This window comes from Trematomus bernacchii, unplaced genomic scaffold (genome assembly GCF_902827165.1).
Source record: "Trematomus bernacchii unplaced genomic scaffold, fTreBer1.1, whole genome shotgun sequence".
Taxonomy (NCBI): Eukaryota; Metazoa; Chordata; class Actinopteri; order Perciformes; family Nototheniidae; genus Trematomus; species Trematomus bernacchii.
In genome coordinates, this window is record NW_022988043.1 from 16,037,427 (window position 1) to 16,064,342 (window position 26,916).

The 26,916-nt window shown below is 40.5% G+C and overlaps 3 protein-coding genes across 27 annotated transcripts in view; 2 read left to right on the forward strand and 1 right to left on the reverse strand.

The window, feature by feature from the left end:
- Nucleotides 1-225: 225 nt before the first annotated feature.
- On the forward strand, nucleotides 226-4,089 carry LOC117472593 (nuclear factor 7, brain-like). Its single transcript, XM_034117891.1, has 2 exons — nucleotides 226-1,773; nucleotides 4,036-4,089. Exons 1-2 carry the CDS (start codon nucleotides 361-363, stop codon nucleotides 4,087-4,089), a joined length of 1,467 nt encoding a protein of 488 aa, XP_033973782.1. The 5' UTR covers nucleotides 226-360.
- A 6,150-nt stretch (nucleotides 4,090-10,239) lies between these two features.
- Nucleotides 10,240-12,623, forward strand: LOC117472429 (nuclear factor 7, brain-like). The gene has a single exon (XM_034117596.1). The coding sequence runs from the start codon at nucleotides 10,375-10,377 to the stop codon at nucleotides 11,830-11,832; it is 1,458 nt and encodes a 485-aa protein (XP_033973487.1). The 5' UTR covers nucleotides 10,240-10,374; the 3' UTR covers nucleotides 11,833-12,623.
- A 434-nt stretch (nucleotides 12,624-13,057) lies between these two features.
- The window catches only part of camk2b1 (calcium/calmodulin-dependent protein kinase (CaM kinase) II beta 1), a 68,002-nt gene continuing 54,143 nt past the window's right edge, over nucleotides 13,058-26,916 (reverse strand). For 13 of the 25 annotated variants that reach the window (XM_034117838.1, XM_034117837.1, XM_034117833.1 and 10 more), the window contains 8 exons: nucleotides 24,254-24,302; nucleotides 21,341-21,430; nucleotides 20,532-20,666; nucleotides 19,393-19,572; nucleotides 18,650-18,725; nucleotides 18,466-18,560; nucleotides 17,830-18,063; nucleotides 13,058-16,920 (listed from right to left, as the gene is read on the reverse strand). In XM_034117838.1, coding sequence (XP_033973729.1) covers nucleotides 17,831-18,063; nucleotides 18,466-18,560; nucleotides 18,650-18,725; nucleotides 19,393-19,572; nucleotides 20,532-20,666; nucleotides 21,341-21,430; nucleotides 24,254-24,302 — 858 coding nt within the window. In that variant the 3' untranslated portion in view covers nucleotides 13,058-16,920; nucleotide 17,830. The remainder of the gene's footprint in view (nucleotides 16,921-17,829; nucleotides 18,064-18,465; nucleotides 18,561-18,649; nucleotides 18,726-19,392; nucleotides 19,573-20,531; nucleotides 20,667-21,340; nucleotides 21,431-24,253; nucleotides 24,303-26,916) is intronic. The other 12 variants (XM_034117849.1, XM_034117848.1, XM_034117845.1 and 9 more) reach the window with 1 other exon arrangement.

The window sequence follows — 26,916 nt, forward strand, 5'->3', positions numbered from 1 at the left end:
TTTTACATATAAATTATGAGATTTGGTTTTGACCTAGGTATTTTATTTAGGCATGCATTGATTTAAAAAAAAAATTCTCAGGCATTTCACGTGAAAAGTCACTGTATTATCTGTTAATTTATCCAACACCACCATCTGCTGGTAGGATCATTAATTGTCAGTTTTCAGTTATCTAATTGAAACGTTAGAAAGTCAAACTGAAACCTGATTTACCGCCATTTCTGAACGGAGCCGAGACGCCATTACAGGGTGGAGAATCTTCACTTTAAACACAAACTAGAAGGATACCAATCTGTTATTCAAAAGGGACACTGATTTGGTGAGTCGTGCTGTTAAGGGATCATTGAAATATCTGCGAAAATGGCTGAGAAAACCGCTCTGTTTGAAAGTTTCCTGAGCTGCCATGTGTGTTCAGAGACTTTCAGAGATCCTGTGTCTCTGAGCTGCAACCACAGCTTCTGTTCGAGCTGCCTGCAGAAATTCTGGGAACAAAGTAAGAACAAAAACTGTCCCATTTGTAAAAGAAAGTCCACAACGGACGAACCAGCAGTGAATTTAACTCTGAAGGAGCTGGCTGACTCCTTTGTTGAGAAGCAGAAACAATGTTCACCTGAGACAGAAAAAGGAAAGGAGGAAGAGGAGGTGGTGTGTAGTAAACATCCAGAAGTCCCTTATTGGTTCTGTAAGGATGAAGATAGAGCTGTGTGTCCTGTCTGTGAGTTTTCTCTCCACCAGAGTCACAAGGTGGTTCCTGTAGAACAAGCAGTCATTGAGCTGAAGGACCTGCTGAAATCTGACTTAGAGTCTCTGCAGGACAAGAGGGACAAATACAAACGAGTGGAGGAAACATACAATGAAGTGACTCAAGTGTCCAAGAAGCAGCTGCTGTCCACAGAGAGGCAGATCAGAGCAGAGTTCAACAAGCTCCATCAGTTCCTGAAAGAGGAAGAGGAGTCCAGACTGGCAGCTCTGAGGGAGGAAGAGGAGCAGAAGGGGAAGACTATCAGCAGAGAGATGAAGAGCATTCAGGAGCACATCTCCTCTCTGTCACACAGTATCTCTGCTGTTGAAGAAGAGCTGCAGAAACACAACGGGCCCTTCCTCAGCAGTTATAAAGCCACTCAGAGCAGAGCCAGAGTCCAGAGCTCACTGTCAGACCCACAGCTGCTCTCAGGAGCGCTGACAGATGTGGCCAAACACCTGGGAAACCTGTCCTTCAGAGTCTGGGAGAAGATGAAGGACCAGGTCCACTTCAGTCCTGTCATTCTGGACCCAAACACTGCAAGCCGCTGGCTCTATCTGTCTGATGATCTGACCAGTGTGAGACAAGGAGACAAAGATCAGCAGCTTCCTGATAATCCAGAGAGATTCACTAAGTATGCTGATGTTCTGGGCTCTGAGGGCTTCAGCTCAGGGAAACACAGCTGGGAGGTGGAGGTGGGAGATCATCCTGACTGGCTTGTAGGTTTGACTAAAGAGTCAATTGACAGGAAGGGAGAGATAGTTGCCTCACCAGAATATGGGATCTGGTGTTTAACACATCACAGTGGAAAATACACTAATGTTGATGGTGAGACTGTCAGAGTGAAGAAGAATCTCCAGAGGTTCAGAGTCCAGCTGGACTATGACAGGGGGGAGGTGTCCTTCTACGACCCTGAAGACATGACTCACATCTACGCTCACAGAGACATTTTCACTGAGAAACTCTTCCCATATTTCTGTATTGGAAAAGCTGGTGATGCTAAAACTTGTTGGAACAGAACACCTATTGTGGTGGCTGATAGCCACCCCCTCTGCTACGCGCCGTTCGTTGGATGAGGCTGAAATCTCTATTAAATAAAGAAAGGAATTGAAAACACCGGAATCAAAAGTTATAACAATTATCTGAGTTTACTTCTGGTAGGAAACCAAACACATATACAAGTTATACAGAGTACTCCGGCCTTCAGGTTTGTGATGCGATGCGGATACAAGTATCGGGACCAGCCTTCAACAAACCAAAAAAGCATTTTTACATACAAAACCAACAGTATTCATATCTATATTTTGGGGCGGAGATGTGTTGACTTTTCCCTTCCCCTTTTATTCCAAAGCGAATGAGAGAGTCCGTGAGGAGGAGCTGTCTGAGCTGCTCACCTCCCCCAAGTGTTTTTACTGGCTGGATTCACTTCTGGTCGGGTTCAATAGTTCTGACCAGAACGTGAAATTCCAAAGTTTCACAAGGTCAAAAGTCAACCCTTATCTCCGTCCCGATCTTCACTCCCTTACCTTCCCATGGGAGTTTTTCACATAAACTATTCCTTCTCCGACATTTAAACCTTTGTGCAGATATTTAATGATGTCTTTAACGACCTTAAAAACAACATCTGGTGTAGGGGTGAAAAGTAGAGGTGTGTGTGTGAAACAGGATCCCTGGGTCAGTGAGTTGTAAGAGAGAATATCATTTCTATATATGTGATTACCCAAAACCGTTGTGATTACTTAAAACAGTTCAAACAATACATGTTCACTAAAATACAATTCAAAATAATACATGTTTACTTCAATACAGTGTAGAATCATATCTTTTTACTTCAATCCCTCTTTTGATCTCACCTCACGAGATCAACATATAGCATTTGAAACATTACCACTGTCATTCTCTTCTATTGTGTCCCAACATTTATATAAACCCATCAGAAGCTGGGATGTAGAGCACTTTAAACCTTTAGGAACAGTCCACAACAACAACTTCTTATGACAGTGGAGGGAGAATAAAATATGTCTAAAAAAGTTCGTCCTTGTCAGCTGAGTCATCGTACTCCTCCCCCTCCGACGCATAGGCCAACAAGGGCATCTGGTACGAAGCATTGTTCAGACAAAGTTCCACACCGGCTATATCAACCTGTTTCAGCGGGAAATGGAGTTCCCTGTGCCGTCTTGGTTTGCCGTGTCTTCGTCCCCCCCAGCCCGCTGACGGCGGCTTCTGAGCTGCCTTCTAGAGAGATGTGTCCGGATTGTCCTCCCCCGGCCCGCTGATGGCGGCCTCCGGGTCGATGCTGGAGAGATGTCCCGATCCTCCTCCTCCGGCCCGCTGATGGCGGCTTCCTGGTCGACTGCTGGAGAGATGTCCTCCCGATCCTCCTCCTCTGGTCCGCTGATGGCGCCTCCTGGGTCGACTGCCTTGACGAGAGCCAGATCTGTCCTGATGTCGTCTAGGGTCCTCGCGACGAGGACCAAATATGTCCTGATGTCGTCTAGGGTCCTCGCAGCTGTTTTTCCCGACCGCACACTGGCTCCAGTGGTACCAGTTGTCTCCCTTTCCATCTAGGCGGACGGCATGGGAGGTCCCCTTCAACCAGACGTAATCTGCTGTGTTGGCCTTGTGTTTCTCGGGTCCCCCTTTGGCGTCAGCAACCTGTGTGGAGAAGTCTCATACCAAGCCCTTAAGTTGCTGGAAATATGGTTTTGAACTCATCTCTTCTACTTCTTTAGTGTTTATTGGCGGCACCAACTAAACTGGAGTGTGGACAAGAGACTATGCAGAAAACAATAAACAAAAAATAAAATAAAAAATAAAAAATAAAAAATAAAAAATAGAACAAAAATAAAACAAAAAAAGGAACAAACAAACAAAACAAAAATAACCAAAGCTAGATTATTTTAAATGTATCAATTTCTCTTAAAAGCAACAAACAAAACAAAACAAAAAATAGCCAAAGCTAGTATTTTAAATTGATAAATTTATCTTAAAAACGTAATAATCTCACATACATATTGTCTGATGTATATCCTATCCTTTTCCCCCTTTTTCTGAAATAGAATGCCGTTAACGGTGTTCTTATTTTCAGAAATATCGAGCCTTATACATCAGTTATTTAATATCAGCTATATATTATATATTATTATTACTTATATATCAGGCATTAAATGTCAGCCTTCTTCCATGATTGACCTCGTTTATATTATCTGACTTATGTTGATACGTGTTCGTTTGTATTTATTTAATATACTGGGCAATTATTTTTTAATTCTAAATGTCCTGTGTATTTTCAGAATATTGTAACACTCCCTGTTCGCCACCAGAGGGCAGCAGCTGACCATGAATGAAGTTGTCCCCACTCACTATACTCAGCAACTTTGTCTCCACTGGTGTCAATTATGCTTTTATTTCAATTATTACACAGATTTGATGTAAAAAATCACACAGAGTTTGTTCCCTTATACAGTCTGTCCGGCTCTTTGTACGATGTTTATTACAACAGATAATTGCGGTTTTTAAGCGCACTTCGACACCCCTCTTTAGAGATGCGACGCTTACATGGAGTATAATCCCAAACCACAAAAATCCTTTATCGTCACATTCAGCCTTCCAGACTATGACTTTGTACTGTTTTCACACACATTTTATCTCATACAGTCAGGCAAATTTGTATTGTGCGATGTATATTTCAACAGATAGCGTGACTTCCTGAAGCAAGCTTCTACAACCTCCTCACGGTGATTGCGGCTTCAGGTACGGAGTCGAAAATCAGTCAACAAAATCTCTTTATCGTCACGTTTAATGAGCCTGATTAACCCCACAGCCGTTTTGTGATGAGATTTCGGTCGTTCCAAATAATTAGTTGGAGGTCGCGTCTCTCTCCTCCTCTATCACCCACCATATAACAATTACAGAAATTGTATACATTTAAAGCACCACGAAAGGTAACCGCATTAATCAATCTTATCATGATCTGCGGGGAATTTAACCCATCTGTTTTTTACACCTTTGCAGCCTTTAATTAAAGCACGGCAAGGCAACCGTATTAATCAATGTTATTTTGACTTACGGGGAATTTAACCTATACATCTTTTACAGCCTTGCAGTCTTCGTTTCTTAGTGAGTGAAGGGCCGGGACTGACCTACCCGCCTCTCTCAAACACTATTTTTGCTCTAGGTCCAGGACTGAATACCCGACTCTAAGCACTTCCCCAATATCCCCAACTTGGAATATGTATTGTATTTCCCACCGTGACTAAGAACACTGAGAACGCTGCTGACAACTCTAAATTTTTTAGTATAATCAATCACAGATTTTTGATAGTCAAAACAGGTGTCTGCTCACCTTTTGTATATGGCCATTGGTTTAGTTGTCACCAGTATCTCTGTGTCCTCCCCCTGGACTGGATTCCGTCCCCTGGCTATCGGTGTCCCTTTCTAGAGATCAGCACTCATCACGTCGGCAGGTCACCACTTGTTGGAGCAGAACACCTATTGTGGTGGCTGATAGCCACCCCCTCTGCTACGCGCCGTTCGTTGGATGAGGCTGAAATCTCTATTAAATAAAGAAAGGAATTGAAAACACCGGAATCAAAAGTTATAACAATTATCTGAGTTTACTTCTGGTAGGAAACCAAACACATATACAAGTTATACAGAGTACTCCGGCCTTCAGGTTTGTGATGCGATGCGGATACAAGTATCGGGACCAGCCTTCAACAAACCAAAAAAGCATTTTTACATACAAAACCAACAGTATTCATATCTATATTTTGGGGCGGAGATGTGTTGACTTTTCCCTTCCCCTTTTATTCCAAAGCGAATAAGAGAGTCCGTGAGGAGGAGCTGTCTGAGCTGCTCACCTCCCCCAAGTGTTTTTACTGGCTGGATTCACTTCTGGTCGGGTTCAATAGTTCTGACCAGAATGTGAAATTCCAAAGTTTCACAAGGTCAAAAGTCAACCCTTATCTCCGTCCCGATCTTCACTCCCTTACCTTCCCATGGGAGTTTTTCACATAAACTATTCCTTCTCCGACATTTAAACCTTTGTGCAGATATTTAATGATGTCTTTAACGACCTTAAAAACAACATCTGGTGTAGGGGTGAAAAGTAGAGGTGTGTGTGTGAAACAGCATCCCTGGGTCAGTGAGTTGTAAGAGAGAATATCATTTCTATATATGTGATTACCCAAAACCGTTGTGATTACTTAAAACAGTTCAAACAATACATGTTCACTAAAATACAATTCAAAATAATATATGTTTACTTCAATACAGTGTAGAATCATATCTTTTTACTTCAAACTGCTGATATCAAAATCTGTTTAACCTGTTAGACCCCAAGCCTGTTTTTCAGGTTTCAGGCTCGAAAATGACATGCCCAGAACAAATGACTATAACTTCACTTCTAAAAGGGTTAAATTAATCATCTTTTTTCTCAAAGCAAGGTTACATCTGTGAGATGGATGTAGAAGTGTCAGAATCAATATAGATCTTTCTGTGTCAGAGTGAATTCAGATGGAACATAGTAAAAAAGTGTAAATTCTTACCTCCGCCTAACAAAAAACCATTACTTATAGTGAAAACCACCCTTGAATGATGGGTTAGTAGCCTAAAAGCTTTAGGAATCAAAATTATAACATATAATAAGTACCCTGTATCAAGATTGAGGCAAAACAAGTGAAAATTGACCTTTTTAGAGATATTTAGGGAAAAAAATAAGCTTTGGGCACATTTGGGCACATCTGGTTCCATCAGTGCCATTTGACCTTTTTCAGGTACCAGACTGTAAAAATCATTTTATAACATTGAATCATCACTATAGTTATTCATTCCATAAAAAAAAAATAAAAAAAAATAAAAAAAAATTATTATTGTAAAATTTAACCTGCTAATTATTGTCATGGATTTGACAACTGATGTTGTTTATTTGCTATGTTCTGGCTGCTAGCTCAGTGAGTTCTGGCCGTGCAGTGATGAGACCTATGCCAATGGAATCTGTGGAATCTCAGCTTTCAGATGATGTGTTGTTTGTGCAGAAAGTATAATTATAAATGATAATTTTTGTGAGTTATGAGCAGAAATAGCATTAGTCCGTATTTGCTAAGGGCTCATTGAAAGGCTTCTTGTGGGAATTATTATTATTTTTTTTTATTTTTTTTTCATATAGTCAGTTAGCTGAGTTTCTTCCCGTCAGCTGGGTGTGGAACATTAATAGTTTCATAAATGACACTTCAGAGATCACACTGGTGCTAGCAGATGTAGCATTTTCGGACCCTTCGGAGGGTCCTTGGGGTTTAACAGGCTAACTGAGATTCCTCTGTGATGCTCAGGTAGTGTGGTGAGATCTGAGTGATTATCATTTTAATTAAGTGGTGTTTTTTGTCAGTTAAACATAATTTTTATTATCCCAGAGACTATATTATCCTGATACATTAACATCAGTGTTTGACACATGTTGTGTTTAGTGCAGCTGTGTGTTATTCACCTGTAATCTGTTTATCATGTTTGACTGTTGACCGTCAGACATTTAATACATTATTTCATTTTAATTGAAATAAATCTCCTTCCTTATTCGTGCTGGTTTGACTGTAGAAATTCTTAATAACTTGTGTGGTAGTGTTTATATTGTTTTTCAAGGTTAGATCAGAGGATCACAAAGTTGCAAGAAAATGAAACAAAATGTTCTCTTAGAAATTGTTTGGATTAGTTTAGCAAAAATCAATACAGTTAATCATTAAGTCGATTAATGTTGATATCGTTTGTTGTCAATAAGTATCAGACAATATTTAAATAATAAAAACATAAAAACCTCAAATTTGGGCAACTGTTTGGATTATTTTCTTGATAAATGATTTTAACGATGTACAGTTGTTTAAATTGGTATGGATATGGATTAGAAAGTATAGCTGGCATTAAACTAAACATCATAAACAAGGAGTCTCGTTTAAAATAAAACATATTAAAAATGCTGACAAAGCCCTGACTAAGTCTTTAAGTTGTGGATGTAGAAATTTTTGTCCCATTTTAAAACTAACATTAATCTTGTCTTTATATTTGAATAGCAGCATTTATTTCACCATTATTGAACATTTATCAATGTGTTTGTTACTGCCCATTAGATGTGAATCTCTTGTTCTCTACGTGATCAGGAAGAAACATTAATGGCTTCTGTCCCGAATTACTTACTAAATATCAAAGCTGAAACAGATTCACTTTTCTATTTAAGAAAAAGGCATTTAAAAACAGTCATTAAAAACAACACAATCTACCTGCATTGCAATTACTGTAAACGTGTAATAACGTGGTTTAACCACTAGGTGATGCGGGTTAAAAAACGGTCAAATGTACTGCTGTTTCCGGTTTAGTTTACGACGGATATATTTAGTTATCCACACATATATTGTTTTGATATTTGTAACACAAAAGTGATGGAAAAAACCCACAGCAACACAGAAAATATGGTCTTAACATGACCCAGCGGTCTAGTTAATAAAAAATTATAATATCAAACAAAATATTACTATTAACTTTATTGTGAAATTAAAACAGAACGGTAAAAGAATGGTTTCCGGTCTATTCTGAGGCCCGATCTCTGTAGATAAATAAAGAACTACGACAGATGTGTAATATTTAATGCAGCCGAACCATTTATTACAATGCATGTACTGTATGTGATGACTTTCAAAGAGTAAAGCAAGCACTGCTGAATAAAGTATGATTTGATCTTTTCCGAAACGTTTTCTTTTCATATGGAATACATTCGGAGGTCAACCAATCACAGAGCTTGAGGACTAATCACGGGGTTTGTCGAGCAAAGCGGATGCTGCAGTCCCAAACGATAGCTGAGGATTATGGGTAGTGTAGTGTCTTCAGCCATCCTAAACTCCGATACAACTATTTGTTTTTCAGAATTGAAGGGGAAAAACACAAAAGCATTGTCCACAATTTAAACCAATCAATGTTGTGTAATTAACAAGGATAATCTGGTGTTTTTGAGTTGATGAGTAGTTCAGATATCACTGTAAAATCAATCGACAGTAAGGAGAATACTTACTTCCGGGTGTAAAATTCTCCGTTATCCAATGGGAATGGACGCTCACATTGCCTATAACTGCCGCCGACATGGACGAATGCTGTACTTCCCTGACCCCTGGATTCCACTGGGTCCGTCTGCGTCGCGTTACGGCCGCATTACGGCCGCATTACGGCCGCATTACGGCCGCATTACGGCTGCACTCCGCGGCGTTCGCAAAGATCGCGGCCACTCTAGTCAATGGGTGCTATTCCACCAGACACGCCGCGTTACAGCTCAGAAGCGTCCCAGAAGCGCCTCAGTGCTGGGCTCTGCTCAAAATAGGATGCAAGTCTATTTTCGACGCGACGCAAGGCGTTGCAGAGGCGCCGGTCAGAGCATCCGGCCCATCCCCAAAATAAACTAATTTTGCAGACCCTATCCCTCCGTAGTCTTTCAAGTAGGAGGAGGAATGCCAGCGTTCTCCTCCGGTTTACAGGCACTGTGTAAATTATACATATAGAATAATTATGATGATGAATGCATTTTTTTACCACTGAAATACAGCAACACATCTTTGATTCATGTCGTTTATAACTGGAATATTACAATTATTATTAACTTTGTCTATACTGTACAAAGTAGCCTGTCCAGGAAATATGCCCAAATCAACAAAAACTGCGAGCCGGCAGGCAAGACGCTCCGCTTCTGAAATGCTTCTGAAACGCGCCCGGTAGGGTTTGACGCCGGAGGAGGCAGGACCAAAACCGCGGCGCAGCCATGACGCGACGCAGACGGACCCGGTGGAATCGAGGGGTGAGCGTCAAATACCGCCGCCGATGGGAATACATTGCAATCAGTTGAAAGCTCTTTGCGTCCGTCTATGAAGCTGAAGGAGACTCGGTGCGTCACAACTGCACGCCAAAGGACCCTGACCAAGCGTCGCTATTGGACGATCAGGGAGTGAGACTGTGTTGGTTTGTGTGAAATGCAATTCTCTGTATTCAGGGAGGTTTGTGAGTTCTTTCATAAATAAACGGTTCACTCTCGTCATTGACATGTTTGTGTACAAGTCAGTACAAATCTTGTTCTTTTATGTGCTTGTGAATTTCAAAAGGATCTGTAAAAATAAACGTATTTTACAGTGTTTTTTCAGTTTCTAGGAAATTGTCATTCAATTAAAATGATGTTCGAATGTGTAAGACAATTTTATATAGTGAATATTTTGATTACAAATTATGACATTTGGTTTTGACCTACGTATTTGATGTAGGCATAGGCCTACATTGATTTTTTATTTCAATGTGTATTATTGTGTTTTTTTTACTAGCAACTCTCAGAGATTTCACGTGAAATTCACTGTATTATCTGTTAATTTATCCAACACCACCATCTGCTGGTAGGATAATTAATTGTCAGTTTTCAGTTATCTAATTGAAACGTTAGAAAGTGAAAGTGAAACCTGATTTACCGCCATTTCTGAACGGAGCCGAGACGCCATTACAGGGTGGAGAATCTTCACTTTAAACACAAACTAGAAGGATACCAATCTGTTATTCAAAAGGGACACTGATTTGGTGAGTCGTGCTGTTAAGGGATCATTGAAATATCTGCGAAAATGGCTGAGAAAACCGCTCTTTTTGAAAGTTTCCTGAGCTGCCATGTGTGTTCAGAGACTTTCAGAGATCCTGTGTCTCTGAGCTGCAACCACAGCTTCTGTTCGAGCTGCCTGCAGAAATTCTGGGAACAAAGTAAGAACAAAAACTGTCCCATTTGTAAAAGAAAGTCCACAACGGATGAACCGGCAGTGAATTTAACTCTGAAGGAGCTGGCTGACTCCTTTGTTGAGAAGCAGAAACAATGTTCACCTGAGACAGAAAAAGAAAAGGAGAAAGAGGAGGTGGTGTGTAGTAAACATCCAGAAGTCCCTTATTGGTTCTGTAAGGATGAAGATAGAGCTGTGTGTCCTGTCTGTGAGTTTTCTCTCCACCAGAGTCACAAGGTGGTTCCTGTAGAACAAGCAGTCATTGAGCTGAAGGACCTGCTGAAATCTGACTTAGAGTCTCTGCAGGACAAGAGGGACAAATACAAACGAGTGGAGGAAACATACAATGAAGTGACTCAAGTGTCCAAGAAGCAGCTGCTGTCCACAGAGAGGCAGATCAGAGCAGAGTTCAACAAGCTCCATCAGTTCCTGAAAGAGGAAGAGGAGTCCAGACTGGCAGCTCTGAGGGAGGAAGAGGAGCAGAAGGGGAAGACTATCAGCAGAGAGATGAAGAGCATTCAGGAGCACATCTCCTCTCTGTCACACAGTATCTCTGCTGTTGAAGAAGAGCTGCAGAAACACAACGGGCCCTTCCTCAGCAGTTATAAAGCCACTCAGAGCAGAGCCAGAGTCCAGAGCTCACTGTCAGACCCACAGCTGCTCTCAGGAGCGCTGACAGATGTGGCCAAACACCTGGGCAACCTGTCCTTCAGAGTCTGGGAGAAGATGAAGGACCAGGTCCACTTCAGTCCTGTCATTCTGGACCCAAACACTGCAAGCCGCTGGCTCTATCTGTCTGATGATCTGACCAGTGTGAGACAAGGAGACAAAGATCAGCAGCTTCCTGATAATCCAGAGAGATTCACTAAGTATGCTGATGTTCTGGGCTCTGAGGGCTTCAGCTCAGGGAAACACAGCTGGGAGGTGGAGGTGGGAGATCATCCTCACTGGGTTGTAGGTTTGACTAAAGAGTCAGCTGACAGGAAGGGAAAGACATTTGTCTCACCAGAATATGGAATCTGGTGTTTAAAACATCGCAGTGGAGAATTCACTAATGGTGATGGTGAGACTGTCAGAGTGAAGAAGAATCTCCAGAGGATCAGAGTCCAGCTGGACTATGACAGGGGGGAGGTGTCCTTCTACGACCCTGAAGACATGACTCCCATCTGCACTCACAGAGACACTTTCACTGAGAAACTCTTCCCATGGTTCAGTATTGGAAAAGCTGGTGATGCTAAAACTGCTGATATCAAAATCTGTCAAACTGAGATTCCTCTGAGATGCTCAGGTAGTGTGGTGAGGTCTGAGTGATTATCATTTTTAATTAAGTGGTGTTTTTTGTCAGTTACAAATATTTCCACTTTGTTGTTTAAAGATGTCAATCCTGTAATTTGAAAGTTCAATAACATTCAGAGATTCAGGTTACAGAAATAGATAAGCCCTTTTCTCTTTCAGAGGATAACATAATGTAACACATTCACTTGTTTTATAATATTAAATATATTTTCAAATTCAGAATGACACACTAAAGCATAAATGTAGTTAGAATTAAGAAAATGGTGTTTGTAATGTAAATATGTTGAAAACGGGTTCATTTAAAGCAATCACTTTGTGTCACTTGTTTCTATTAATGTTTCCAGAGATGAGAAATAACCATACTGTACGTTTGATCTTTATGTGTAAATCATTTAAACACAAAGCATTTTCTTTACTTTTTATTTTTGTACTTTCACAATAACTTATTTTTACCCAATTAGTTAATAGCTCTCTCTAAACGGTATTATCTCAAAGACTATCCTGATACATTAACATCAGTGTTTGATACATGTGTTTAGTGCAGCTGTGTGTTATTCACCTATAATCTGTTCATCATGTGTGACTGTTGACCGTCAGACATTTCATATATTATTTCATTTTTGTAATAACTTGTGTGGTAATGTTTATATTTCTCTTCAAGGTTAGATTAGAGGAACACAAAGTTGCAAGAAAACAAACAAAATGTTCTCTTAGAAATAGTTTGGATTAGTTTAGCAAATATCAATAAAGTGAATCATTAAGTCAATAAATGTTGATATCGTTTGTTGTCAATAAGTATCAGACAATATTTAAATAAAAACATCAAAACCTCAAATTTGGGCAAATGTTTGGATTATTTTCTTGATAAATGATTTTAACGATGTACAGTTGTTTAAATTGGTATGGATATGGATTAGAAAGTATAGCTGACAATAAACTAAACATCATAAACAAGGAGTCTCGTTTAAAATAAAACATATTAAAAATGCTGACAAAGCCCTGACTAAGTCTTTAAGTTGTGGATGTAGAAATGTTTGTCCCATTTTAAAACTAACCACTAACATTAATCTTGTCTTTATCTTTGAATAGCAGCATTTACTTCACCATTATTGAACATTTATCAATGTGTTTGTTACTGCCCATTAGATGTGAATCTCTTGTTCTCTACGTGGTCAGGAAGAAACATTAATGGCTTCTGTCCCGAGTTACTTACTAAATATCAAAGCTGAAACAGATTCACTTTTCTATTTAAATGATCATTTTATTGATAACACCTTAACACATTGTCTTGAAGTTATAGAAACACGTGTAAGAGGACAGAGCAATAATCGGAAGAGTCAGGGAACTAGAGGGTTCATATTATTGTACAGAAGAAAGTGGCAAAAAGAGACAATGGGAAAGCAGAAAGAGCCAACTGCAGAGAAATGATCGAGTTAGGATGGAAACAGAGGGAATGGGAGAAAGAGGGAAAGACCCCCGACGAAGAGGTGCCGGCTCCGTGTTGTCTGTGCCACTTGTTCACTGTCTGGAGAAAGAAGATGGCCGAGGTTCAGAGAGAAACAGAGGCTCCAGTTTATCTCAGTAACGCTTCACGTGAAACAAACAGCTGACAGGAAGGCAGCAGAGAGTAGTGATTGTAGTTTATATGTGTATATCACTTTTTTTCATATTAGCTTTAATCATTCCTACAACATCATGATTTATCAAAGTTTTTACATTTATTTAGTTAAAAATGTAAAAAATGTCTGTGATGAAAAGTCTTTTGATACAATGCGATACAAGGGAAAATGATCATGTATCAACATCATGATGTAATCAGAACGGGTGTTTAGGACATAATTGTGCAGCCCTGATCAATCATTAAATTGTGAGCTTCTCCTTGTTCTACAGAGATAAACCCCTTTGTGGTTCTCAGATACGTCAAAAGGCAGCCCTTCTGCACTGACAACACAGAGCCCCATAGGAAAGCATGCAAACTCATTTTCATAACATGCTCATCTTCACGGTCAACATCCTCATGGTGCCACAATCATTAACATCCTGATCAACTTCATGATATCATTTTGAGACAAAAATAGTTATATGCACTTAAAAAGCTGAGAAAATAGACAGAGAAAGGTTGAGTATACCAGCATTCAGGAGAAAATGAGAAACCAAATATAAAACAAAACAGCAAGTGTCCTGTTGACTGTCATGCAAAAAAAATGCCAGCTACGATGCTAACTAGCTAGCTAGCTGCAGTGTTTATTACCGTCTACTACCTCATTTGTGAAACTATTATGGTGATCATCAAGGGTAGTAAACACACTATGAAGAAAAAAATAACAACACCTGTGTACTGTACATGCTGCTATCTCCTTTTTTTGGAAGGGGGTGGGGGAGTCTGGTCAGCACGATCACACATTGAACACCTGCGGGTAACCTTTGAACTTTTACTTTCAGTACAGGGTCAACTTAACACTGTTACTTTATGAGACACGATTTCATAACTACTTATCGGTTGACCTTGATAAAAAAAACATCCTTCCTTTGATAAAAGCTTCATCCCCTAAATAAGGAGCGATGATGGGACAAAATACAATCCTGTATTATATGAGATTTAAAGAGATAGATGGTAATGACCTAAGTGGAAGAGAACGGTGGACACCATAAAACAGCAGAAATAATGTTAAAGACAACTTCAAACAAAGGTTGTAGAGGAAAAAAAGCAGGAAAATAATAATAAATCACACCATGTTGGTCGTTACAAAAAAACAAAACACATGCAGGACGCAAATTGGGTGTACTATCCCTTTCAAAACAGTGTGTTTTACATGGAGTAGTTTCCCTTTAAACAACAACAGACAGTACTTGCACGAATGCATGAGCTGTAAAATAGGAAAAAAAAAACAATACAAATATCCACTTAAAATAAATAAATAAATATTCAAAATAAATAGAAACCTGAGGACTATTCACCAAAGCGACTGCCCGGTCTCTTTTATATCTTGGTCTGACCAATAGGAGCGAGACAAACGTGAAGGCAGCCAATGGTGGACAAGCGAAGTACAGAGGAGCTGATCGCAAGAAAGAAACCCAACAAAAACGGTTTTCAGTGCTGCAAACTCAATCGGATAAATCCTGCCACCGCTGGCACAAGCACTTCATATCATAAAAAGCTGATAAAAACACAATACATGAAAAAAAACATAAAATTCACAAGATAAAAAGTCCACATCTGAAGGCAGGGGACTGATATGTCCTCCGAAATAACGCCTTCTCTTTCCATCCTCACACAACACAAACCTCAAATATATAATCTATAGACTTGTAAAGAAAACACACACACACACACACACACACACACACACACACACACACCTAATGCTATGGCATGAAACTCCTCACACTTGTAGAGGCTTTAAACACACACTTTTGAGTCTTCATTATTGATGTGTAAGTGTTGAAAGTTACTGGAAGTGAGAAAGGTCAATCCTCCTTTAGACCACTTTAGTTATTTTGATTGTTAAAAGAGGTGTTTTCAGAAAAGCACAGAGATTTGAGCATAACAAATTATCGTGACTTTTAAGAAAAACACTTTATGCTTCAAGCGGATATTCAGCGGTTGCCTAGCAAAGTCTCAATCATACATCAAAAAAAATGTAGATTTTGTCTGGATTATTATTGTGTGAGAAAGGGCAGCACAATAAAACATGTCAGTTTTACTCCAACTGTAGCAAAAATAGTGCTCAGTTTCATGCGTTTACAATAACTAACTTTGAAGTCAGTATGATATATTACACTTGTTATCATGAGCCCCCAAAAATATGTAAAAGAACGTCTGAATCTAGTTAAAAATATCTCATCCCAAAAATGTAATTAAATGTAATGATTTTTTTTAAATTAATAATTTTTGGTTCCCATGACATCTGCTTTATTATCTGGATGCTTTTCTCACAGAACATGTGGAAGTTGTCATATATAATTAAGTCTGTATGTTCTTTCATAGATTTAACATCTTGTAATATTAAGAAAATTGTAATGACAAACTGATGTTTTTCTCATGATAGCAGCAGTACAAAACCACAAAGGGAACATTCTTGCTTACAGAAAAAATTTATTATTTTTTGAGACCTCCCCATTCAGGGTGCGAGAGCGCAGGGCTTTCCACCATGACAGCGTTTTAATAGATGGAGAGATCAGGGTAAAACTCCTATTGCGTGCGTTTTTGTATGTTTGAATTTCTTTGAGACAGGAAGACACTGAGCTTAGATAACCCATTCTACGGTGGTTGACATTGCAGCGAGGGAAACACCAGATTCCTCAAACTGTCATTACATCTCGCACTATGTATGGGCTCTCCTTTTGCACATTCACACTTTCATAAAGACTCATTCTCAACATTCACACATCGGACCCACCCCTTCCAAAAAAAAGAACTCCCCAAAACAATCAAAAACATGTGCATGTGTTTGGGCGCATAATCATAGCTAACATACAAGAAGCAAATGACCAAAAACTGCCAATATCATTTTCCACTTAATAGCCACAATAAAAAACAGCCACTGTTAATATAGGGGAAAAAACATGCTTCCTTAAAAAGATAAGAGAAAAAACTAAAAACCCTTCGACTCTAAAAACCACTGGCATCAGAAATGTTGAATTATACAAATTACATATACAATTGCAACTGTGTGATGATAATAATAATAATAATAATAATAATATAGTAATGATAATAATAGATTTTACTTAAAACTTTACATAACGTATTTCCAGTGCAGTTTTTATGTCACACAAGTGTAGATTCACAGGAGGACAAGAGGGTTGATATAAGGAAGAAGGAAACCCCCCCCCCCCCCCAACACCCAGTGTGGTGAGGGATGTCGAGTTGTCGTTTGATAGTTGTCAGAAGATGTTGTAGGACAGGTGACAAGCAAAGGGGAGAGTAGTAGTAGAATAAAAAGAAGAAGAGATGCATGCTGGGGGTTGAGGCTAGGCGTCCAGTGAAGGGGGGTTTGTTGATGAGGGGCCTTTCCCCAAACCGACACTGGACTTGTTCTTTCGTCCCCTCCTCGTCCTCCTGCTGATCACTCCTGACAGACAAAGATATGGCATTCCACCCTGAAAAAGAAAACAAAACCGCATTATTAATGTATGACTGAGATCAGATCTTCATAATGAAAGGAATAGTTCGACATTTTGGGATATTGGCTTATTTGCTTCCTGCCAAATGTTTCTATGGATTACTGAATTAATGCTGATGATGTCATCCCCCTTATTAACACAACACATTCAAGTATTGATCAGTTTCTTCCGCTTGAAGAGGCCCTATTATTCTTTGTAGGGTTTTCTCTTTCCTGTAGTGTGTTATATAGGTTTTTGTGCATGTAAATGGTCTGCAAAGGCTACAATCCGGCCAGCTAACCAATCAGAGCAGACTGGGCTCTGGTTTCAGACAGAGGGTGAAATGAGGTGCTGCAGCACAGGCAGTATGAGAAAAATAAAGAGCTTGTTGAACATTAAAGCATGGCGTAATGTAAGGCACACAATGCTATGCAGAATCTTTAAAACTTGATTTATTTTCACTGCAGTTTTAGAACAAATTGCTGACAGGTTTATTTATACAAATTGGACAATGTTTGTTGGTTTGAATTTAAATTATAAATATTTAAAAACAAGTCTGACTGGAATCATACAAAACGTAACCTGTTAAGCCCGAGAGACCCCGGTACCGGGGCCCTCCCGCAACATCTTGCAGGAAACAGTGTCTGAGGGCATGTTCATTTAATAAAACTATGAATGTTTTATATCCATGTAACGGGAAAAAACTCATCTAACTGATCATTTAAAAAAAAACAGCAATGCAGACAATGTGCACAATAATATACTGTTGTCTTTGCTGTATTAATGTGATCGCTCAAAGTATGTCATTCCCTCAAAGTGCACAGTAAAGGTACAACAGCTGCAGCTCCTTTCCAAAGAACAAGAGTATGTGCATTACATCTCCTGCTGTCAGTGTTTCGCTCATACCTCACTGAAGTGGCGCAGCCGGGGCGCCCGAGCAGTGGAAGTGGATGTTCTGCCACTTGCTGTCTCTGCGATGCCAGACGCGAGTTTCCTCTGACTGGCTGGACCGCGGCCAACCCTGGTTGTCCACAAACTGAGTCAGGCGGATGTAAGCGATGCAGGCCGCGTCCTCGCCGATCATGTGGACGTGGGGGTTGAGGATGGTGGTGTGGATGGGCTTGCTGTTCTTTGCCAAAACTGAAAAAGAGGACAAAAACAATGTCAGGTGAAAGAATAAGCAAGGGAACACTAATTTGGAAGTTCAATTAACTTTGTAATGTGATTTGCAAATGTAACACAAATAATTTTTCATTTGAGTGGATGTGGGAGTTTTGTGGGAATTTTGTGGGAATTTCTTTTAGGGTGGAGCTTTGAATGTTTAACCGTATTTGACCCATTTTTTATCTAATGTGGTCTATTTCTGACACCTGAAACCGGCAATAAGGCAAATGTATAGATGAAAGAAGACATTTTTCTTTCTGAGCCCCAATTTGTGATTTGTGAGACGTGTATGCTAACATTAGAATTACAAATGGACCAGATAAATAAATAGAAAGATTTAAAGAAAAAGACAATTATCACCAAATCTATCAATCTTACGGTTTTCAAAGTAGAATCTATGGAAATCCATGCCCTCTACCAGGTTGCCCAGCGCCTCCGGCTCAAACGAAGTGAGTCCAGGGTCACAGATCTTACTGAAGAGGAAGGAGAAGGGCATGTTAATGACGACACACATTCATTTTAAACTATGCATTTTACCCACACACAAACAACGCAGACTCACGCATATGCCTCAAAGTCTCCATTGTTGATTGCTTCAATCAGCTGCTCGGTGATCTTGATAATTTCCTGTTTGCGTACTGCAGAGGAAAAACAGACACAGGCACAGAAAATATATAGAATCAGAGGCTATTGCAACAGTTGGACGTATCGAGGCGCAGTTATTCTGGTTTTCACAACAACCCATGTGCTCAGGCAAAGGCAGTTAGAACCCTAACATCTTGTTTTATGTGAAACAACTCAAAATAAAGTTTCAACTTCTCTGGTCATTATTGTAATGAGCTGGAAATGTATGCTTCATAGTGAACTTGCTTTAATTGCATTTTTTTAGAACCATCTGGGAAAAATGCACTGAATGCACTCGATTAGTTGGGTACACAAATAATATCAAACGTACAAAAAGACATGAGTCAGTCATGTGATCCTGATGGACTGTCACAAACACCACAAACAATGTCACCTGTGTATAAGTGTACATCACAACTATTCAAAAGCAACCAAACAATGCTTACATCTGCGTGCAGTATGCCGACTGAAGATTATGTTAATAGAAGCAAAAATCACACACATCCAGAGGGTCCAACTTCTAACCTGAAGAGCAGTTTACCACACGTACAATGTATGTTATGCTCCAAAAGCAGAATACACTGGCTGTTACACACGCTTGCTCACGCACAGGCCTGCAGTGAGTGGATGTCATTCGGTTAGGACCCGTGATTGGCGAATATGTGTAAGGTCGGTACTCACTCTGGGAAGAAGACAGGGGAGGGCTGGAGGGGGAGTGGGGGGGATGTGGGGAGGTGGTGTGTGCGTTTAGAGGGGTGGGCCTGGCGCTAGGCACCGGCGCGGGTGCAGCGTCAGAATCGAGCACAGGGGCCGCCGGCGCCGCCCTGCGAACGCTGCTTACCAGGTCAGTGAGCCGAGACACTGAGGGCCAGCAATGCAGGAAGGATGGGTGGATGGTGGTGGAGTAATGTAAATAAATAGATTAGAGAACAAAAAGGGATGAAGAAATACAAAAATCCTCTTATTTGTATATTTTTTGTAACATTTTCTGCACTATACTTCTGCTGCTGTAATACAATAAATGTCACCGTTGCAGGACAAATAAAGGAATTCTGATATTGAGGGAACTATACATTAAATTACATTATCTACATTACTAATTATAACAGGTTTTTTGCACTACAAAGTCCTTACAGAAGAAGATTTAGAGGTCCGGTGGTTTTCATTAAAACCAAAGTTTTATATATTTTCATTTATCCGAAAGCCTTTCATTTGTATACAATTATTAATAATTTCCAGGTATCCTTCAAAAATGTAAAACATTTAATGGATGCACAACTACGCAATTATAATCATATTTAAAAAATAATAAAAAACATTCAATTTGACTACCTAGCGTCACCTGTTTTGATGTCCGTTTTTGCTTATAACGTCGCAAATTCGTATAATTCAGTGATAATGTGGGTACCCATCGATTCTATCCAATTCATCCATACTGAAGTGCTAAATCTGGTATAAACCATGTATAAAAAGGGAATTATAATTAATTTATCGATATATTTTATATTCTGCAGTTATGGGTTGTTTTAAAATGTAATAGCTTTATAGTGCTAACTTAAAATGTTTGACAATAAAGAAAAACTGCACAAATCTTATAGGGATTTTTAAAGATGCAGAAAAAACTAGGGATGCAGATCAAATAAAACACTACGTTGATCTTAAAAATAAGCAGTTTTACTTATTTTCCAACATGACATAAAAGACGGAATCGATCCATCTTCGCAGGCATTGACCGAGGAAGTGTGAATGCCGATTTATGTTTGATGTCCTCTATTTTCTCTTCCAGCGGTCGTCTACAGTACTCTCCCTTGTCTACTTACTCTGCATGGGGGTGTGTGGAGGGGAGGGGGCGGAGAGGGCAGCGGGAGGTGGAGTGCAGGATGTCCCTTCCCCGTCGGATGTGGGCCCTGAGCCCCTACGCACTGAGCCCAGCAGGTCAGCAAACTTTGTGGTAGCTGAGTTTAGGATGGAAGGAAGGGAGGAACATGGGAGACAGTGCACATGGGAGCATGTTGATGGCATGATGGCCATTAAGATGAAAAACAAAGTTTGCCACACAGATGTTGAAGGGAACACAGAACAAAAGTCATGCTTGGAAATGTCTGACAAACAAAGACGCAGATAGTCATGGAGCAGTCTTGTGTTGCTATTCCATGTGCGCCCATGAGAACGAGACTATGAGTTATTCTACAAACATGTTGCATTGGCAGACAGGGGGCGGGGTATAATATAGGAGTAGAAATACTACAAAGCATCTCACGGTTATCTAGAATGGCTTGTTTTTTTTCCTTCCCTATTTATGTTGTTATTGGATGTGTTAGACTGTCAACAAGTAGTATGGTGCCGTCTAAGAACACTGTAATGGAGACATAAAGCACAGTTTAAGTCAGGGGTACTAAGGGGGAATTAGTGGTGCTAAATGGTAGCACATGTATGCTTTTAATACATGCAGGGACGCTGGATGAAATACACACAAGGGAGGTTTTAGTCAAGTGGAATTGATAGTGCAGTGTGTGTGAGTGTGAGTGTGAGTGTGAGTGTGAGTGAGTGTGAGTGTGAGTGTGAGTGTGAGTGTGAGTGTGTGTGTGTGTGTGTGACAGGCTGCATTTGGAGGGCCATGCTGACTTACAGAACACAGCAGCTGAGGAGCCCTGAGAGCTATCGGGCTGGGAGCTCGTGCTGGATTGCGCCTTAAGCGAGCTGTTGTCTAAGCTCTTTCCTGATGATGTGCACACAAACAGAGAATGAGAGCAAACACACATATGAGGAACAGCGAGGAATGATGGGAAGGGCAGAGCGAGCGTGAGATGACATGGTGGGGGGGCAAATAAATACAAGATGATAAAACCCAGTCGAACTCTTTTCTTTTAATATGAAAATACAGCTACCTAAAAAAAAAGGGTTCCATAAATGTATGGTGTGTGTATGGGTGCATGTAAATGGTCTGCAAAGGCTAAAATCCTAACGATCCCTCCAGAGGGAGTTTCTCTCCCACACACTCCCCTCCCTGCCTGAAACGCCTCCATTGGACTCCTTTGTTTACTTCCGCATCAAAATGACATCACTATGTAACACTTGCGCTTCTATTGGCCAGCGCTCAAACACATTGTATTTAAAAGGCTAAGGGGCAGGACATCTCAAAGCGGTTGGCCAATCACAAGAGAGGGCTCTGGTTTCAGATGTTATAATCTCTTTAAGACAACTTGTGCTTTAAAAGTGGCAAAGTGTTCATTCAGACATGTGTGATTTACAGCATGGACAGATAGTTGACAGAGACATATAAAAGAAAAACAAGCAATGTTTGCAAGATATGTAAGACACGGTACTCGGAAAATAGGACTTCTCTTGCTCTTGAGTTCACAGTGAAAGCTGGGCTACGTGAGGAGAGACCAGTCTGACAACTCTGGCAGTGGGCAGTAGGAAGTCTAACAAATACAAAAAAACAAAACATCTGTGTCGAAAAAAATAGATAAATAAGAAAAGCGAAAGAAAAGGTCACGATCTTGATGTGATTTTATGATCTGTTGGGTTATTAAACACAAAACTTTAAGAACCACTGCTTTATTGGAAGTCTGGCTAGTGAACAGAGGATGGATGATGACAATGGTGTTGGCCATGATAATGAGAGGGAATGTTACTCATTACCCCTTGTCTTTTTATTCAGCTGGCATGGAGGGAAACGCAACACATTAACACTTTGGAAAAAATGGATGGCACGATACTGGCAGGAGAGTATTTATTCTAACTGACGTGAAACTTGCACATAACAAAAGTGTAGATTAACGACCCACAACAAGCAACCCCCAGAAAACTCTCCATGGCATGTTCTCTACTGTAAACTTTTGAGAGTAACAGAGCACATATGTGTTAGAATGCTCCGAGAGCCAGCACAGGAGTTGGGTTACAAACCAGCTGTCCAGCACTCACTGACCTGACAAGATCCTACACAGGCTGACATGAAACAAACTGTTCCACGAACCAAACACGACTTCCTCACACACACTCACCTGGCTCTTGTAGTTTTCTCTGGCGCTAACCGTGCTATCTGCGGCCTCGTCTCTTAAGAGTCTTAAAACTGCTGTGTGAGACTAATGCTATCCAAGTGTGTTTTTAACCCGCACTCTCCCTTTCCTGCCACCAGGGCTACATTTAGACACCTCCCCCCTTTAGCCCTGACCCACCTCCCAAGGTGCCCTTGCCCTCTCCTGTCAGAGGGACAGGGCGGTGGGGCTCCAATTTGAGACCTTGGATCGGAAGTAAGTATGGTAGGGGGAGCATACTTTTCACAGTGTGCAAAGGGAAAGTACAGTAGAGCCTGAGGGAATAAAAGGATTTTCAGTTGACCCAATGCTACTGTGGGCTACATTGCTCTTATCAAGGTTCATTGTAATATTTATCTAAATAAAATATAAAAAGAACAAAATGGACAACGTTCCAAGTAAGAATACAATTTCTAAAAGTTTCATTTGTTAGATCCCAAGAGACTTGTGCTTAAGACGAGGCTTTGTTTAAAACCTTAAAGCCAGTCTAGCTGATCGTGCTGTTCTCTTTTTCCTGGAACATTTAAGGAATGTTTCACACTGACTGACACCACTTCTTATCCATAATTGTCTTGCTTGGCCATTCATTACTAACACCTGAGGCCAAAGGGTGAAGGTTATGAAACATTTTTTTTCCCAATACATACATTATTATGTACTATCACTTTTTGTAATCAAGCATGATCATTGCAATCAAATGTTAACTCTGAAAACAAAACAAAAAAATCCATCTTTACTATGCATTTTTTTTATACAATTTCTCTACAAATTAATAATATATAGTCTTACTGTAGGTGACATTTTTGTTGGAAAGGATCCTTAGTTACTTTCACTCTGAGCACATTTAAAAGGAGTAACTAAAGTAGTTCTACTTGATGTACTCAGTCCTGGTTCTTTTCTCTTAGAGCAACATGATTGCTCTGCTGTAGTTACAATGGCATTTGTGGCATGGCAGCAAAGCCTCCACAGGGAGGAGGAGAAAGAAGAGGAGGAGGAAGAGCACATTTGGTTCTGTATGCCTGCCACCAAAATGATAAATTCATGACCTGATTTAGAAGCATTTTACTCAGCTTGGATGTGGAGAACAGGGGTGTTTGAGTGTGTTGGCGTAGATAAGCAGAGACACACATAAACATAATCGCCCAAAACGTAAATTCAGTGGACCAAAAATGCTGGAGACAAACTCACTTGGTGACACACACACACACACACACACACACACACACACACACACACACACACACACACACACACACACACACACACACACACACACACACACACACACACACACACACACACACACACACACACACACACACACACACACACACACACACACACACACACACACACACACACACACACACACACACACACACACACACACACACACACACACACACACACACACACACACACACACACACACACACACACACACACACACACACACACAGCATGTTTCCGTGTCATTACCCCTTGTATCTCTGCAGTCTTACCTTTCACATCTTCATCCTCCACAGTGGTGTTGCTGCTGTCTGATGATCCCTGCAGATCAGAGATAGACAGTCAGTTTGGGTTGAAACATAATAGTGTAAACATCAGTGCTGAATGAATACACATAAAGCAACACATCACAAGAGAGGTAAGGAGTCTTGTTTACAGGAACACGGGCCAGTTACTTACTTACCATACTTAACGTCAAGTCTTCAAAAAAACGAAATTGGTAACCGAGCAACAGATATATTAAAACAAATTAAGCTTGATCCAATTCATACAACAGATGCCAAACAAAGTCACATCTTTGTTCAATGCTACAACCAGATAACCTTTGCAAGCATAAAGTCAAACCATGCCAGCACACCCATCAGCCTCGTGGCTCAATATGCCACTGTGTCAAATGTCATTCCATATTTGACTGTCGACCTCTTTTCTCTTTGCTACTCCAGGCAGAGCTCCCTGTGCTTCATTCTCAGTGTGTGTGCTTCAAACAGTGTGGACAAGTGACGTCTCTCCTCCACAGGGTGCTCTCGTCTCTTGCTGAAACTGACAGAAACTCAATAGGATGTGCTCCATCCCTTTTTCTATAGCAACAATGGAAGCAGGCAGAAGGGACTCTCAGTGGGCAATTAGCTGACATCTTTGAGAAATACTTCACTAACAATATGACCATATGTATGTCAATTACCACAAGTTCCCATCAATGCCATGCCTCTATGGTGAAGGAAGGATAAGAAACGGAGAAAGGTCTTGACAAATGGAAGTTTAACAACAGAAAAAACGATATCAAAACATCTGTTTACAAACCTCATATAAGTCTTGCAGTATAATCAAGTCTCATTTATCCAGTCAGATGCTCACTGCTTCCCTAACAAATGCATTTGGACTAAAACCGTACTATTTAATACACTTTGGACTTGCAGCGACTGTGCAAGCGTGACACTGTTCAGGTTTATGATTTAAATAGGAACTTTTTCATTAAGCACAGGTTTATCTACCTTTTCCTTCAGCCTTGCTGTCTTTCTCTAATAAGGCTTTCGCCGGGAATAAGTTATCTTCTGATTTCCAATTAGCAGAATAAAATGGGCCTACATTCCCCTGCACGTAGAGGAGAGTTTAGAGACTCTGTGACCTCAATAGAATTACACACGGGCACAAACAGCATCACGAACACAAAGCACCAAAGTGGTTTCATAGCCTTCTAAAGAGCATCTGGTTACCTGCATTAGTATGACACTTTTTGGGCACATTGCTGTAATTGAGCCTCACTTATTGCCTTGTAATATTTTTCGGCCAATATATTAAAGGAGAGGTGTCATGGCCATTTCCACAGATCATAATTCCATTGTTGAGGTCTACTAAAATAGATTTATACTGTGCAATTCTCCAAACTCACATTGGTTTCTCATACAGCATCTCTGTAAACTACTTGTATTCACTGAATTTCACTCTCTGCCTTTAACGGCTCGTTGTAGCTCCAATAGCTCCAGCCCCCACCCTCCCTGTGAGCACAGTGTGCTCTGATTGGTCGGGACGTTGTGAATCGCGCTGAGCTCCGTGGAGGTGTTGTTTCCTTGTTTAGGATACATAGCGAAACACAGCCAAACTCATCCTGAGCACACACAAACTCACAGCCGAAGTAAAAACAATAAGTGTGGCTTGATATTGAGTAAGAAAAAGGTTGATAAACGCTGTGAGAATGGGTCTGCAGAGAGAATTTTGCCGTGATCCCAACTGTCTGTTATCAGCCTGCAGCCAGGGAGGAGAAATCAGCAGATCTGCCTGCACTGTGTGTGTGTGTGTGTGTGTGTGTGAGGAAGTCCGTGGATTGGTCAATTTGGATCAATCAGCGGGGGCTTAACGTAACGGCTCCGCGGACGTAACGTAACGGCTCCACGGATTGGTCCATTTCGTTCCGGGTACGGCATGACATCATGCCGTACCCGGAAGAATCAAATGGACAATGACGTATCTCCAACGAGGCGTTTTGGGGAGGTATTTTCTGTGTTTTACTCGCTACAGGGTGTACTTTGAGGGTTTTGACTCTGCACACCGTTTACATGCATAAAAACCTTCATAACACACAAGGGGACGGGTAATAACCGGAAAAGCATGACACCTCTCCTTTAAGGCTTTTGACCAATTCAACTTAGACTTCACCTGTTTTTTGCAATGCTCGGATCAAAAAGGTCACTCATAAAACCTCATCTTCTTCTGATACCTGCTGTTGTAATTAATTTAAAGCAATGCATTTCCCTTTGAGATCCAACCCAAAATCTAATATAAAGTACTCTCAACAACCTATATTCTATGATCTAGGGAAATATTATTACGGTGGCCGACGGGTGCACACGTGCTCAAACAGGCCAAAACCCTTTCAGTTGGAGAAACGCGCTGCAGCTTTAGAAACGATGCAGATATTAAAAACACAAAACACTGCAAATACAAATCGCTGCAAGATGCTCAAAACACAACGGAAACGGGGACACTAAAAAGTGATGCACATAGCTGGGACCAGAGCGCTTGGTGACATTGGGGGATTATAAAGTTTGCCAACTGTCACTGGGTGGAGTTACTCTATTTCATATGTGTAAGTGTTTTGTCAGTATATTTAAAATGACTAGGTTAGCTAGCTACCTTACAGAAGATCTGCAATAAAAGA